This window comes from Taudactylus pleione, unplaced genomic scaffold, assembly GCF_031769625.1.
Source record: "Taudactylus pleione unplaced genomic scaffold, aTauple2 ptg000433l, whole genome shotgun sequence".
Taxonomy (NCBI): Eukaryota; Metazoa; Chordata; class Amphibia; order Anura; family Myobatrachidae; genus Taudactylus; species Taudactylus pleione.
This window is the reverse complement of record NW_028284835.1, coordinates 999,993-1,015,406: the sequence shown is the minus strand read 5'-3', so window position 1 is coordinate 1,015,406 and position 15,414 is coordinate 999,993. Positions and strand designations below refer to the sequence as shown.

Here is a 15,414-nt window from a genome sequence, read left to right as displayed (position 1 = left end):
CCTGCTACAGTAATACCTGGCATCCAGACGTCCTGTTACAGCAATACCTGGCCTGTGCTCTGCTGCTAGTCCTACTCCTGGTTGGTCCCTGGCACTCTGTAAACCTGCATCGTGTTACCCTGCCTTGCTTCCTGCTGTGGATCAACTCCTGCCCCTGTTACCTACCTATTCCCTCCCTGAGCCTGCAAATTCCCAAACCTACCCATTCCTTCCTGAAACCTGTTATTTCCAATTATCCTGTCCAGCCTGCAAATTCCCAAACCTACCCAATCCTTCCTGAAACCTGTTATTTCCAATTATCCTGTCCAGCCGGCACCTGAGTTCTAGCCTTTGTCATAGTAATTCCAGATTACCCTGTTTAGCCCTCATCTCAGCATTACCTGACTTTCCTTCAGCCATTGTCACATTCCAGTCCTGAGTCAAGTTCCAAGCTCATCAGTTCAGTCCACGTTGTTCCAGTCCAGAGTCAAGTTCTTAGCTCATCAGTTCAATTCAACAAGTCTTCCTGCCGGTCCCAGTCCGGTCCCTCCAGTTCCTGTCATTTATCATCAAAGGCAGTTTTCACTGCTACCCAAGTCTTGTAAATAGAGCTATTTACATTATCTGTGATTCCAGTCATGCCGGCCTCCGTTGAAACCCGATCACCACCTGAGACAGGTAACTCGCAGACACCAATTGTGACAGGAGGTTAGGGTACTTATCCGCATCTGTCGGGATCTTGTTCCTGTCGGCATTTCAATCCCATTCCGTTCTAACTAATGTGTAATTTTACTCACTGAAGTGAGCAGTCTGGGCGTCTCGATGATGTGTTTTACGCTAAATCCCGTCATCGTAGCTTGGTCCATGCTTTACAAAGCCAGGAATCATGGCATTGTATAGTAATGGGCGGGGACACATGATGTAATTGTGACACCATGCCCCCTTACACCGCCCACTTTGCATTATCTTGTTATCTGTGCCGCCCACTTTGCTGCTTCACGCCCTGTTTGAATTTAGTATCCTGTGGTTTCCTCCCACACTCCAAAAGTTACCCCTAGTGTGTATGTACATGTGGTATGGGATAAAGACTGTAAGCTCCAATGGGGCAGGGACTGATGTGAATGGCCCAATATCTCTGTAAAGCGCTGCGGAATATGTGTGCGCTATATAGATAAGCGGTAATAATAAATACAGTGTACTCATATCCCACAGCTTTACTGCTATTCAGTCATTACCATTAGTTCCTGGAGCTTACAATCTATATTTCCTCTCTCATGGAAACACATATGCACGCTAGGGTTACTTTTCCAGAATCCGATTAACCTACCAGTATATTTTTTGGAGTGTGGGAGGGAACCGGAGTACCTGGGGGAAACCCGCGCAAGCACAGGGAGAATATACAAACTCCACACAGTTAGGGGCGTGGTGGAAATTGAACCCAAGACCTCAGTGCTGTGAGCCATTATACCATCCACGCTGCCCAATTGTATAAGTGACTGTTAATAAATAAATTAAACATCAGTGACACATTCAGACCTGCCATTACATCTGGGATTAGGTTATCACTATATATACAGACTCTAGAGGCAGCCGCAAACATCACATCGCTATCAGTAACAGGAGGCGCCCTGTACGGTGTATACACATCACTATCAGTAACAGGAGGTGCCCTGTACGGTGTATAAACATCACTATCAGTAACAGGAGGCTCCATATACGGAGTATACACATCACTATCAGTAACAGGAGGCACCCTGTACGGTGTATACACATCACTATCAGTAACAGGAGGCACCCTGTACAGTGTATACACATCACTATCGGTGACAGAAGGCGCCCTGTACGGTGTATACACGTCACTATCAGTAACAGGAGACGCCATATACGGAGTATACACATCACTATCAGTAACATGAGGGGCCATATACGGAGTATACACATCGCTATCAGTAACAGGAGGCGCCCTGTACGGTTTGTTCACAATATATTAGAGTTGGGTATGAAATACCAGCAGTCGGGATGCTTGCTGTCAAAATGCCAACAGTGGCATCCCGAGCACCCTAACCCTCCCCGTTAATGCCTAAACCAAGTTGGGTAAGTATACTAACCTTCCCCTTTCTCCCCCTAACCCTTCCCGTTAGTGCCTACCCCACCCCACCCCCAAAGCCTAACCCTAGCCCCCCGTGGTGCTTAAACCTAACCCTCCTTCCAAGCAGCGGCTAACAGATAAGATGCCCCGATGTACCTTCGTTCGGGATGGCGGCTGTCGAGATTCCAGCGTTGGGATATAGACATCTATCTTTAGTCCCTAGTCAGACTTTCGACTGCCGGCATACTAACTACATCCCAATATATTATGCTGCTGTTTCATGTGACTTTAGTTTAATAGTAATAAAGTTGATAATGTTCCCTATAACAGGTCGCTTCACATCGTCCCCTCCCCAGTAATAGGTGTAACATTGGTGGTTATCACATTGTAGGGTATGGGACAGTCCTGATCCCCACATAACAGGAGGCCAGTGACACAGTCCCTGCATTATTATAATGTGATCCTAGCCGCTGCCTCAGCATGATGATGGTACCTTAGGCCAGGACTCCTCTCACCTGCAGCTATGGCGCACGCTGATGACGTGCCCGGGCGCCATGTTAGTCCACCTCTATAGCTGTCACTGCGGCCATCTTGGTGCTCCTGTCCATCATGCCGGTCACCACCGAAAAGGAATCGGAGCTCTCGGAGCGGCTCGAGGCCTTTATCACCGGGCTGAAGCGGGGGACGGGGCGTCAGAACTCGGAGGAGACAGCCCGGGAAACTGTAGGCCTTCTGCGGAGAATCATAGCCCAGGCGAGATGGGGGAACGCGGGTGAGAGACTGGGGTGACCCCACCGGCCGGGAACACATTGTACACATCACATTGTCTGTTGTGCCCCTTATATAATTCACTGTGTATACCGCACCCTCTATTTCTCTCACTGCGTCTACCGCACCCCCTATATCTCTCGCTGCGTCTACCGCACCCCCTATATCTCTCGCTGCGTCTACCGCACCCCCTATATCTCTCGCTGCGTCTACCGCACCCCCTATATCTCTCGCTGCGTCTACCGCACCCCCTATATCTCTCGCTGCGTCTACCGCACCCCCTATATCTCACTGCTTATACCCCACCGCCACCCTATATCTCACTGCTTATACCCCACCGCCACCCTATATCTCACTGCTTATACCCCACCGCCACCCTATATCTCACTGCTTATACCCCACCGCCACCCTATATCTCACTGCTTATACCCCACCGCCACCCTATATCTCACTGCTTATACCCCACCGCCACCCTATATCTCACTGCTTATACCCCACCGCCACCCTATATCTCACTGCTTATACCCCACCGCCACCCTATATCTCACTGCTTATACCCCACCGCCACCCTATATCTCACTGCTTATACCCCACCGCCACCCTATATCTCACTGCTTATACCCCACCGCCACCCTATATCTCACTGCTTATACCCCACCGCCACCCTATATCTCACTGCTTATACCCCACCGCCACCCTATATCTCACTGCTTATACCCCACCGCCACCCTATATCTCACTGCTTATACCCCACCGCCACCCTATATCTCACTGCTTATACCCCACCGCCACCCTATATCTCACTGCTTATACCCCACCGCCACCCTATATCTCACTGCTTATACCCCACCGCCACCCTATATCTCACTGCTTATACCCCACCGCCACCCTATATCTCACTGCTTATACCCCACCGCCACCCTATATCTCACTGCTTGTACCTCACCGCCACCCTATATCTCACTGTGTATACCTCACCGCCACCCTATATCTCACTGTGTATACCTCACCGCCACCCTATATCTCACTGTGTATACCTCACCGCCACCCTATATCTCACTGTGTATACCTCACTGTGTATACCTCACCACCACCCTACATTTCACTGTGTATACCTCACCACCACCCTATATCTCACTGTGTATACCTCACCACCACCCTATATCTCACTGTGTATACCTCACCACCACCCTACATCTCACTGTGTATACCTCACCACCACCCTACATCTCACTGTGTATACACCCCCCCCCCCTTATATCTCTCATGGCGTATACCATACACTCTATCTCGCACCCCTTATATTTCACTGTATATACTGTACACCCTCCATCTGTGTCTCACTGTATGGACTGCATTGTCCCTATTGTGCGTGTATATATGTAAATTAGATTCACTGTATAGATCACACAATGTATATACTACAACTTTACTATCTGTATCTTTAGTATAGATAACATTTGCGGTCTATATTTCAGTATGTACATCGCATATGTTATATAACCCTGTTCATTAACAGATTTGTGTGTATCTTGTACATTTCTCAACGTCTATTTCATACACTGTTGCACACATCCCACTATATATCTTGATGTATATACAGTATATGACATGCTTTCCTTCTACTACAAGTGGTAATGTATGATAGTATCCTTGGTGCGGTCGATGAAAGAGACTATTCTCATAGGGGTGCAGGAATAAATAAAGTTGGTATAATTGTGCATGATATGTATGCTGGAAGAATATATGAAAGGCACTACAGTATATAGAGGCTCCAGTGATAAAAGCTGTGCGGGTTCTTGCCGCTGAACATTTTCCACTTGCAAAGAAGGCGCCTGGCGTGTCATACACCCTCCAGCATCACATAATGACCTATCTGTACGTTTTGGAATGATTATTTATGTGTATGTTACACAGCTGCAACTCCTACTGTGTAGATGATGACAAACCCTTATTATATTACCCTATGTATCCTCAATCCACATATTCCCCGCCTGTCACACCACCCTAGTTCTCTATATGTCTCAGTGCTGCACCTAGCTTCCCGGATGCATTCTGCGCTCCTAGCCTAGAGCACTTGGTGCCCCACAGATCGTGTCCTCCTACATCTATCCTCATTACCCTGCACAGCGCGACATGCCTAGCGTGAGTGAGCTGCCGGGACCAGTGTTACTCAGCTAGCGCCGGGCGGCTTTTTTGCAGAAAATGCATCTAAGTGCCAATGATATGTGACTAGGACACACCAGCAGACTGTGCTGAGTCATTTGATATGCGACACTTATATCTGTGTGCGACTGAGGGCCGTATTCAATTTGAAGCGAAACGATGTTTTCGCGTGTTTTTGGCGAAAAACTTTTCACCGATGACTTAATTTTTGCCTGTTTTGGTTTTACTCCGTATTCAGTTTGAAAGACTTTCTGCCTAGGCGGAGAGTCAATGCCATGTAATAGGCGGAAAAGTTTCACCTATGAATGGGAGGCGGAAAAAAGTGCAGAATTGGGGTTTTGGGGTGCAACGTTGCGGGAACCCCCGTGCAGCCTTCAGACAGTCCCCCAACGGTAATCTGTGTCAAAAAATGTAAAAAAAAAAAATACTTAAGAATACCCCAAAAAATTACTTTGAATTTGGGGGCGTAAAAAAATATGTTGGAGGTCAAAGTTAAAAACTAGCGAACTTGACTCTGGGGGGGTCCCCAAGTATGCCTCAAGTTTTTTTTTGATTGCAGGTGTTTGCAGTAGGTGGATTTTTCACATTTTCGAGTACCCCAAATTTGCTGGGATGTTATTTTCTGGAAAAAATACTCCTGAATACTATTCTGCACCACGTATAGAAAAACGCTATTTAGCGGCTATTGAGCCCGTTTAAAAACGCCAAATACCTTCAGCAAGCCAAATCTGGGGATACCATATGGAACCCCCATGTCAGAGCATCTTTTAGGTGGGTGTCAGGCTGATTTCCCCAAATCTGACAGTACTTTCCGCCTGTTCAAGTTTCGCCGGGTCCCGTTTTTGCGTACTTCCATATTGAATATGGGGTAAAGCTGGCACGGCCGCAATACTTTTCCGCCTACAAAAGACGCGATGTAGGCGAAAAGTCTGGGAGGCGGAAAAGTATCGCGGATCCGCTCTAACGGATTACGGCTCTGAGTCTGTATACAAAGCACAACGGAACTTGGAATGAGAGAAGCTGCATTGTAGCACTTCCTATACAGATTCAGAGACTCAGTCACACTCAGATATACAAGTGTCGCATATCTGATTAATCAGCTGGTGCGTCCTAGTTGCATCATGTTGCGACTTAGAGGCACTATAAGCCAAAAAGACGCCCGGCTCTAGCAGAGGCATTACAGGACTTGGCGCGCCGAGAGGGGCTTTTTAGTGTGACTGTAGCAAAGATGTGTAAGAACACTCCTGTATGTTATATGTACCAGAGGGTGCGACCACCTCCTATGGCGATGGAATCAGTGACGCACACAGGGCCGCAGTTACAGTAATGAATAGATCCAGCTGGAAGGTGCGAGTTTGCAGCTTACCATATGCCTGCTGTGCTGCAGGGGGGCTGCATAATGTTCTTACATGGGAGGTTGTCACTTCTTGGTGCCTCTCCACCTCACAGTGCTAAGATCAAGCTGCCCAGTATTTGTTTTACATGAATGTGCAGCGTTGGCTGTAAATGAAGCCCATATACATCTGTATGTAAATAATGTATATATTTTGCTGTTCCAGGCGAGTTGATGGACATTATTCGGAGGGAGGGCAGGAGAATGACCGCTGCCCAGCCATCGGAGACTACGGTGGGAAACATGGTCCGGCGCGTGTTGAAGCTCATCCGAGAGGAGTACGGCAGGTGAGCCCTCATTAGGAAACAGGGTGCCAAAAGGAATTAGTACGATCAGACAAATATCTGACCTGGCTTATTTCAGTCTGTTATGTGAGGAGCAGATGTCCCATGTTATACGTTCTGCGGACAAGGGACATTGGTGGCGGCAGTGCGGTCACATGACCGTTACACTGTATAGAATGGGCTGATTGGCTGCTTCGCTAGGGTTTTATTCTATAACTGTGGAGGAATTTGGAAATGTCTGCGATGATATTTCCAGTTTCCTGGCCATCTCTGTGTGTCAGGCCTGGTCATAGACATGGATACCACCACCGGCCTTACAGGGATCATAGAAGGTTGGTTTGATTTTCTTGCCCGTGCTTTAATGAAATAGATGTTACACAGCCGCTTTCTCTTCGCTTTATCCAGGATTATTTCCTGCTGGTTTAATGTGCAGCAAATATATAATATAAACATTGTTTTGCTGTTACCTAAATCACACCCAGATCTGTCTAATAAGCAGGAGATATCACAGTATAGATTATAAGGGGACATCTCACTCCTCTCTTCTGGGATTCCCCTACTATGATGACCTGGCCCTAGATATATAGTGTACAATACAAATGTTATGTATAAGTATTGCTATTGGCAGATGTATGAATTGGGACATATGTCTCCTAATAAGAAGGTAGAATATAAATGACTAACATCCAGACAGACAGCCCCGGACAGTTATCACCATGTTTCATTATGACTGGTCTCCCTATGATTTATGAATGAATTGATAATACCCCTCTTTAAACCCTCACTTGGTGTGTGCTGATACGAATCCTCATTAGTACCGTGTTTGTGTGTTCTCTCCAGGCTACGAGGGTGCAGTGAGGAGAATGACCAGCAGGAGTCGCTACATAAGCTGGTGACAGCAGAAGGGCTCAGTGATGACTTCAACACATCATTCCCGCTGCTGAAGGCAAATGTGATCGAAGTTGTGAACGAGCTGCTGGTTGAACTTGGTAATTATCCAGCCGGGCGGCTGACGCTTTCCCCGTTCTCCAAACCTTTCTTTCTGACTCCCTGCTGTCTCCTGCGCAGAGGGTACAACAGATAATATTGCCGCCCAGGCCAAGGAGCACATCCATTCCAATGAGGTGATAATGACCATCGGACGTTCGCGGACAGTCCAGCTCTTTCTGGAAGAGGCAGCGCGCAAACGGAAATTCCACGTCATCGTGGCAGAGTGCGCCCCTTTCTGTCAGGTAAGCAGCAGCAGCCTGAGGGACAAGATGGGGTCCGTTCAGCTCTAATGACACATCTTGTATTTAGGGCCACGATATGGCAGCCAGTTTGTCTAAGGCGGGAATAGAGACCACGGTGATCACAGATGCAGCCATCTTTGCCGTCATGTCCCGGGTAAATAAGGTAAGCTAAGGAGGGAACAGTTTCATGCTCTAACGTGCGGGATCGATCTGCAACGCATGACATCTTGTGTTCTCTGGCAGGTCATCATCGGAACCAAGACCATCTTGGCTAACGGCTCCCTGCGAGCAGTATCGGGGACGCACACGCTGGCCCTGGCCGCAAAGCATCACTCCACTCCCCTCATTGTCTGTGCGCCCATGTTCAAGCTGTCCCCTCAGGTACGGGTCCTGGTTACACTCAGTGTCTGGTGAAGGAACACGATGAGGGGCGCGTGTCCCATTACTCTGCGACATTTCTCTCCTTACAGTTTCCTAATGAAGAGGATTCGTTTCACAAGTTTGTCTCCCCCCAGGAGGTTCTACCATTTTCAGAAGGTGAGGGAGGGATGTGGGATACAGAGGAAGAGCTGCCGGATGCTAGGAAACTTGGATAATAGTCGTGGGCATTTGCTGGTCTTGGAAGACCCATAAATAGGGGTTTATATCTGGGTGTGGAGAGCATTGTGCAAAGATGGGAGTAACATTATGCAGAGGGCGGGGTGTCCAGTGGGGTGTGAGGAGAGTGTTGTGCAGGGAAGAGGACTATGTCTGTGTTAGGAGGGTCTGTCTGTGTGGGGAGCATATATTGTGCAGGGTTGAAGGGTTCAGAATATGAGGGGGGCATTGTGCAGGAACCAGAAGACGATGTCTGGATGAGAATGGTGTTGTGCAGGGAGGGGAGGGGGTGTGAGGAGGGTGTTTTTCAGAGAGTGGGGGGTGTGATGAGGTCACTATGCAGAGAGTGGGGGTGTGATGAGGTCACTGTGCAGAGAGTGGGGGTGTGATGAGGTCACTGCAGAGAGTGGGGATTATTGCAACTTGAAGAGAGCAGGGGCCAAGTCTGGGTGAGGAGGGCATTATCTATGGTGTTGGAGTGTGGGGGGAGAAGTGTTGTTCAGGGTGGGGTTATGTTGGTGTGAGGGGTGGCAATGTGTAGGGATAGCATGCGCTTAGGCTGCAGAAATGTAACGTTTGTGTTTGCTGCAGGTGAGATCCTGTCGAAGGTGAGCGCTCACTGCCCTATATTTGACCACGTGCCGGCTGAGCTCATCACATTGTTCATTTCCAACATAGGAGGGAATGCTCCATCCTATATCTACAGACTGATGAGTGAGCTGTACCACCCGGCAGACCACGACCTATGAGATTTCCATTCTGCAATAATAAACAAATGAAATGTTGGGTGCAGAACAGAAGTGTTTATTTCCCCAGATAGGGTGCATTGCTCTGTGCAAGTCTACGTGTGTAAGGAGTTTGGCTGTGTCTTTGTGGGTAATGTCTGCTCCACAGAGATAGAAGGCTCTTTTCCAAACAGCTGCCAAGCTCTGTGCTGTCGTCTCAGACGGGTCAAATTGGGTTTTGGAGGAACCTAATATCAGTGAGAGAGAACACGGGTATCAGTGCTGGCTCAGTATCTGGCATAGAGAAATCACAGGTATCAGTGCTGGCAGAAGAGAAATCACAGGTATCAGTGCTGGCTCAGTATCTGGCAGATAGAGAAATCACAGGTAATAGTACTGTCACAGTTAATACTGATGAGATCTATGAGGGTGCCTGATGCGGCATTTAATGTACGGCTGCATCTGTGTTCCGGAACAAAGTGCATGCAACGGGGGATGCAAAGTCATGCACATATCGGTCACATCTCCACATGCGGAGTGTAACGGCATAGGGAAAGAGCAGTGAGAGTGTGCCACCGATACAACTGCAGGCTAGGCGGAGGTGTGCTGAAGCATAGCTACACACATTTCCAGGCATATAGGCTGGTGCAAGTGCACCCTAATGATAATGAGTATAAACCAAGTACACTACAAAGATACGCACAACTCTGTATAAGGGCTTTTCCATGTACGCAATGCAGGAACATCATGTCCAAACTGCCTTCATTTCCGCATTTAATGAGGTAAGAAAGACATGTATTGGATAGTGTTATCCCCTAGCCGCGAAAAGCACGTTGATTTAGCCCGTTTGGGCGCAATGTTTTCGCCCTGCGTGTCCCCGCTTTTCTCCCTATTCAATTCCAAAACAGGTGAAAACGCGGATAGGCGAATGTATATAATAGCGAAAAGGACAGCATAGTTTGGGGAAATCAGTCTGTACCCCAAAAAAAGCCTCACTGACCCTGGGAATCAATATAGAAGAGTATTAATAGCCCTAATAAAAGTATTTAGTGATCTTAAAATGAGTCAAATAGCTGTTATAAGCATGTTTTGCATTTGTGTGGAAAAATGATATGTAATGAATTTTTGAGAAAAAAAAGTACAGCAGTTAAATTTGGGGTACATGTAAATGGGTACTAGTATATTTTGGGGTTTCTAAAATGAAGATTTAAAAAGTAAAAAATACACCCTGGTGCAGCTTCCTGCAATCTTAAACACCTGTGTCACCCTTATAGCCCCCAAAATACCAGGCCCCCTACTTTTTACCCATTTTCCAACACTGAATAATCAAGTCCCCACATTTGTACTCCAGAATATGGATTTTGCACTTCTATTCTCCTGCCTATTGCCGGAGAAACTTTTTCTCCTATGGAGTTTTCGCCTAGGCGAAAACGTCCTGGAATTCAATACGGCGATACTTTGAAAACAGGCGAATACCGCACATCGGCAAACTTTTCGCCGATCGCGGCTTTTCGTCTCTAATTGAATTCGGTCCTGTAAATGTATAATTACAAACTTGTAGACCTCTGTGGTGACTTCATATTTTACAGTAGACAGTATGGAATATTCCTTATAACACGTTTTCCTTATGAAGACACTGAACTCGCTGTTTGTACATCCATCAGCAGCACTTGTGTATTATGGTAACACACATACATGCAGTCAGGTGTATAAATATTGGGACATTGACAGAATTTTCATATTTTGGCCTCTATTCACCACCACAATGGCTTTGACATGAAACAAACAAGATGTGCTTTACCTGCAGACTTTCAGATTTAATTTGAGGGTAATTACATCCAAATCAGGTGAACGGTGTAGGAATTACAACGGTTTCTATATGTGCCTGCCACTTTTTAAGGTGCCAAAAGTAATGGGACTATCAACTCAAAAGCTATTTCATGGACAGGTGTGGGCAATTCCCTCATTATTTCATTATCAATTAAGCAGGTAAAAGGTCTGGAGTTGATTCTAGGTGTGACATTTGAATTTGGAATCAGTTGCTGTCGACTCTCAATATGAGATGCAAAGAGCTGTCACTATCAGTGAAGCAAGCCATCATTAGGCTGAAAAATCAAAACAAACCCATCAGAGAGATAGCAAAAACATTAGGTGTGGCCAAATCAACTGTTTGGAACATTCTTAAAAAGAAAGAACGCACTGGAGAGCTCAGCAACATCGGAAGACCACGGAAAACAACTGTGGTGGATGACAGAAGAATTATTTCCCTGGTGAAAGGGAAGGAGGTAGGTGTATAAGTGTCAAAGTCAACAATCAAGAGAAGACTTCACAAGAGTGAATATAGAGGGTTCACCACAAGATGTAAACCATTGGTGAGCCACAAAAACAGGAAGACCAGATTAAAGTTTGCCAAACAACATCTAAAAAAGCCATTACAGTTCTGGAATAACATCCTGTGGACAGATGAGACAAAGTTCAATTTGTACCAGAGTGATGGGAAGAGAAGAGTATGGAGAAGGGAAGGAACTGCTCATGATCCAAAACATACCACCTCATCAGTGAAGCACGGTGGTGGTAGTGTCATGGCGTGGGCATATATGGCTGCCAATGCAACTGGTTCCCTTGTATTGATGATGTGACTGCTAACAAAAGCAGCAGAATGAATTCTGAAGTGTTTCGGGCAATAATATATGCTCATATTCAGTCAAATGCTTCAGAACTTATTGGACGGCGCTTCACAGTACAGATGGACAATGACCCGAAGCATACTGCAAAACCAACCAAAGAGTTTTTTAAGGCTAAAAAGTGGAATGTTATGCAATGGCCAAGTCAATCCCCTGACCTGAATCCGATTGAGCATGCATTTCACTTGATGAAGACAAAACTGAAGGGAAAATGCCCCAAGAACAAGAAGGAACTGAAGACATTTGCAGTAGAGGCCTGGCAGAGCATCACCAGGGATGAAACCCAGCATCTGGTGATGTCTATGCGTTCCAGACTTCAGGCTGTAATTGCCTGCAAAGGATTTGCTACAAAGTATTAAAACGTGAAAGTTAGATTTAGGATTGTTTAGTTTGTCCCATTACTTTTGGCCCCTTAAAAAGTGGGAGGCACATATAGAAACCATTGTAATTCCTACACCGTTCATCTGATTTGGATGTAATTACCCTCAAATGAAATCTGAAAGTCTGCAGTTAAAGCACATCTTGTTTGTTTCATTTCAAAGCCATTGTGGTGGTGAATTGAGGCCAAAATATGAAAATTCTGTCAATGTCCCAATATTTATGGACCTGACTGTGTGTGTATATATGTATGTATATATATATATATATATATATACACACACACACACACGCATGCATGCAGCTGGCAGTATTTGTACTGGTTATGTAGCAAGTTTCACCCACTATCAGGCTCTGGATGACGTCTTGTCGTGTAAAAAAAAAAACCCCAGTTTCGTGAGGTAGAGATCACGGAGCGGTAGACCGTAAGACTCCATTAGGGATTAGGTGGACACCATTTTAGGAGTTGGCACTTGGGAAGGCATTTTCTCCCTCAAACACCTCTCGCGCAGTGGGCCTGATTCAGACCCGGTTGCAAGCGCTGTGTGCTCGCAACTGGGTCGATGGTGGGCCAGTGCACATGCGCACGACGGAGCCGGCTCTGTTGTGCGCATGCACGAGACCCGGATAGCGACGGGCACTCCGTCGCTCCGGATCTCGCAACAAAGGGGGTGTGCTGTCGATGTTGAGTGACAGCATGCCCCCTTTGGTGGGCGGGCCGGGGGAGTGGCTGCCCAAACGGAGGCGTTCCCATGTGAACGCCTCCATCTGGGGCCGGCCCCACTGACATCACAAGTGATGTTAGTGTGAGAGATTTCAGCTCTGTTAGAGCCGAAATCTCTCTGGGGATTGCGGCAACGAGACCCTACCACAAGGGTCTCGTCGCAAGCCCGATGGTCTTGACCATCGCGACCATCTTCCTGGCCGCTCACTATAGCTGTGGGTGGTCACACACAGCTATGCGAGCGGCCAGGAGGCCGTTCAAAAAAAAAACCAAAAAGTCTCTGCGGCTCTGAATCAGTGCCTGTGTCAGCTGCCATTTTAGCGTCTCCAGCACTTTTCTGTACCCTAGCTGCTGGGACATACCAAGTTTTGGGGGGAGGGGATTGTTATTCTGAGTGATTATTTCTCTCAGATTGCTGGGCTCTGGGTGCTGTCTTGCAGGTTTGCTTTAATTTTTCTGATCCTGTTCTGCTTTAGTCCCGTGGCCCTCTTGCAAGGGACTTACCTGCTCCAACTGCTATACTAAATTGATGTTGGACAATTCAGTGATGTTATTATCCCTTTCCATAGCCTGAAGGTCAGGTGGCGCTGGTGCCAGGTGGTACTGCATCCAAGGCATCAGAAGGTCAGGTACATAACTATTTCTCAGCTGGTGGGTGACACAAAGTCGGCATAGAAGGCCAGATACCTTATAGAGACAGCAGCTCAATGAATGGAGTAACGAGTACAGTATACCCGACCATATTTCTTAGCTGGTGTCTAACTCCCTGGAGTTAAGTTCCTCCAGCTGTCCCTAAAAGGGGCTTCGAGGTCAATTTCCAGTACATCATGTGTAGCTTCTCAGGAAGATTCAGCTTTAGATATTGGTTTTGGCTCATCTGTACAGGGTTTGACTGAGACTTTGCATATCCCGGTTACTCTGCACAAGTGTAAGGGTCCACTGGTGCTTGAGCCTTGGAATGAGTTGGGGGTCTTATGATTCACCCCATGAGGAGAGCAAAGTGGTGCCCAATTCAGACTTGGAGATGTCCTCACAGTTTGAGTATAAGTCCATGGAATGGCAAGGCACAAATGTCTTCGTTTGGACAGTGGGCCAGGTGCTTGGTATTCCGTCAAGTGAAAGTCCAGAAATTCCCAAAGTGTATGGGACCTTGTCAAGGTCCACCACCATTCTCATCCCTGGTGCTACATCACTTAAAGTTAATCCAGATTGGAGGTTTGAGCCTTTCTTAGGCTTATTATAGAGACCGCATGGGTAATTAAAGTAGTGTACAAATGGATGGTAGTGCTCTCTGTACAGTTTGAACATTTTTGGTCAGTACATGTGGAGTCAAAGTAGACTTCCTTTCTCATCTGGGGTCTTACTCGATCCATAGCTGGCTAAAATCATAGCACAGGCCACAGGGAGCAACAGTTCCTTTGAGCCGATAAATGTATCGACCTGAAAGTCCCAGGTTTTAGACTTTATAACCGGAAGAATGGATGAGGGTCAGTCATTTCAAGATCAGCCCTTTGTCCATTGAAGCGGGTAGGCAGGCTTAGACTGCCCATTGGCCTGCTTCCAAGCAATTGCCATGATGTGTGCCAGTACCACCCAGCTCAGGGATGACCGATCCAAGATGGAGTCTGAGGTCTGTAATAAACCATAAGGAGAAAGGTGAGATTGTGGTGTAAGTGGACATCAACAACATGAATTTGCATATCTCCATATGGCAGGGACATCCAAGTATTCTCTGGTTTACGAACCAGCAATACCAGTTCAGGCCACTTCCGTTCAGTCTGGCAACAGCTTCAAAAGTGCTGACAAAGATCGTAGTGGCTATTCTACGTGCCAGGCTACATTGATGATCTTTTGATCAAGACCAGGGGTGTATTGTCAATATAAGATGTCCAACTTCTCAGCAGCTGGTTTTTCCGTGGCCTCTATTTGATAGCCAGCAAAAGTAGGTGTTTCTACTAGAAGACACAATTCTATTGCTGCAGGTTTTGATGAAGTCCTTGTTGGCCACAAACAGATGTCTGTACACTTTCACAGGAGAGTTCTGGGGAAGGTGCAGTATATGCAATTTCACTCACGGGAGTTCCAAGTCCAGTCGGGTCATAAGTCTATCCCCACAAGTATGTCATTCTCTCTGATATTGCAGTGGAGGGTAGGCTTTCAAAATTTGCAGCATTTGGGCTTTGGGGAGGGGTCATGCTTCAGGCACATTTGCAGGTTCTTTGCATCCTGGGAGACTCTAAATTTCTGATCGATATGCTGAAGTGAAGAATGGTGTCTTTTTGTAGTAGGATGCCATCGATTTTGCAGAAAAATCCAGTCCGGCAACACCATGACGGTGGTGTATCCCCAAGAGGAAAGCAGGAGTCCTCTTGATTTTCATCCTGGGGAACAGCCC

General features: G+C 46.8%; 3 protein-coding genes across 6 annotated transcripts in view; 1 reads left to right on the top strand and 2 right to left on the bottom strand.

Annotated features, from left to right (window-relative positions):
- The window catches only part of RPS6KL1 (ribosomal protein S6 kinase like 1), a 55,222-nt gene extending 52,573 nt beyond the window's left edge, over positions 1–2,649 (bottom strand). Inside the window, exon 1 of one of the 3 annotated variants that reach the window (XM_088447483.1) lies at positions 2,584–2,649. The gene's annotated coding sequence lies outside the window, so the exon portion shown is untranslated. Of the gene's footprint in view, positions 1–2,224; positions 2,288–2,561 lie in introns of those variants that run through there. The other 2 variants (XM_088447481.1, XM_088447482.1) reach the window with 2 other exon arrangements.
- Positions 2,620–9,294, top strand: EIF2B2 (eukaryotic translation initiation factor 2B subunit beta). Its single transcript, XM_088447484.1, has 8 exons — positions 2,620–2,840; positions 6,562–6,682; positions 7,520–7,668; positions 7,748–7,911; positions 7,979–8,074; positions 8,155–8,292; positions 8,382–8,448; positions 9,100–9,294. Exons 1-8 carry the CDS (start codon positions 2,678–2,680, stop codon positions 9,255–9,257), a joined length of 1,056 nt encoding a protein of 351 aa, XP_088303610.1. The 5' UTR covers positions 2,620–2,677; the 3' UTR covers positions 9,258–9,294.
- Positions 9,295–9,299: 5 nt separating this feature from the next.
- The window catches only part of MLH3 (mutL homolog 3), an 81,113-nt gene continuing 74,998 nt past the window's right edge, over positions 9,300–15,414 (bottom strand). For both annotated transcript variants that reach the window (XM_088447477.1, XM_088447478.1), the window contains one exon: positions 9,300–9,481. In XM_088447477.1, coding sequence (XP_088303603.1) covers positions 9,350–9,481 — 132 coding nt within the window. In that variant the 3' untranslated portion in view covers positions 9,300–9,349. The remainder of the gene's footprint in view (positions 9,482–15,414) is intronic.

Bases quoted from the DNA above. Each gene is read 5' to 3' on its own strand.
- EIF2B2 (XM_088447484.1), top strand. From the start codon at position 2,678: ATGCCGGTCACCACCGAAAAGGAATCGGAGCTCTCGGAGCGGCTCGAG. The intron at 6,683-7,519 runs GTGAGCCCTCAT...TGTTCTCTCCAG, and splicing joins ATCCGAGAGGAGTACGGCAG to GCTACGAGGGTGCAGTGAGG. The intron at 8,293-8,381 runs GTACGGGTCCTG...CTCTCCTTACAG, and splicing joins TGTTCAAGCTGTCCCCTCAG to TTTCCTAATGAAGAGGATTC.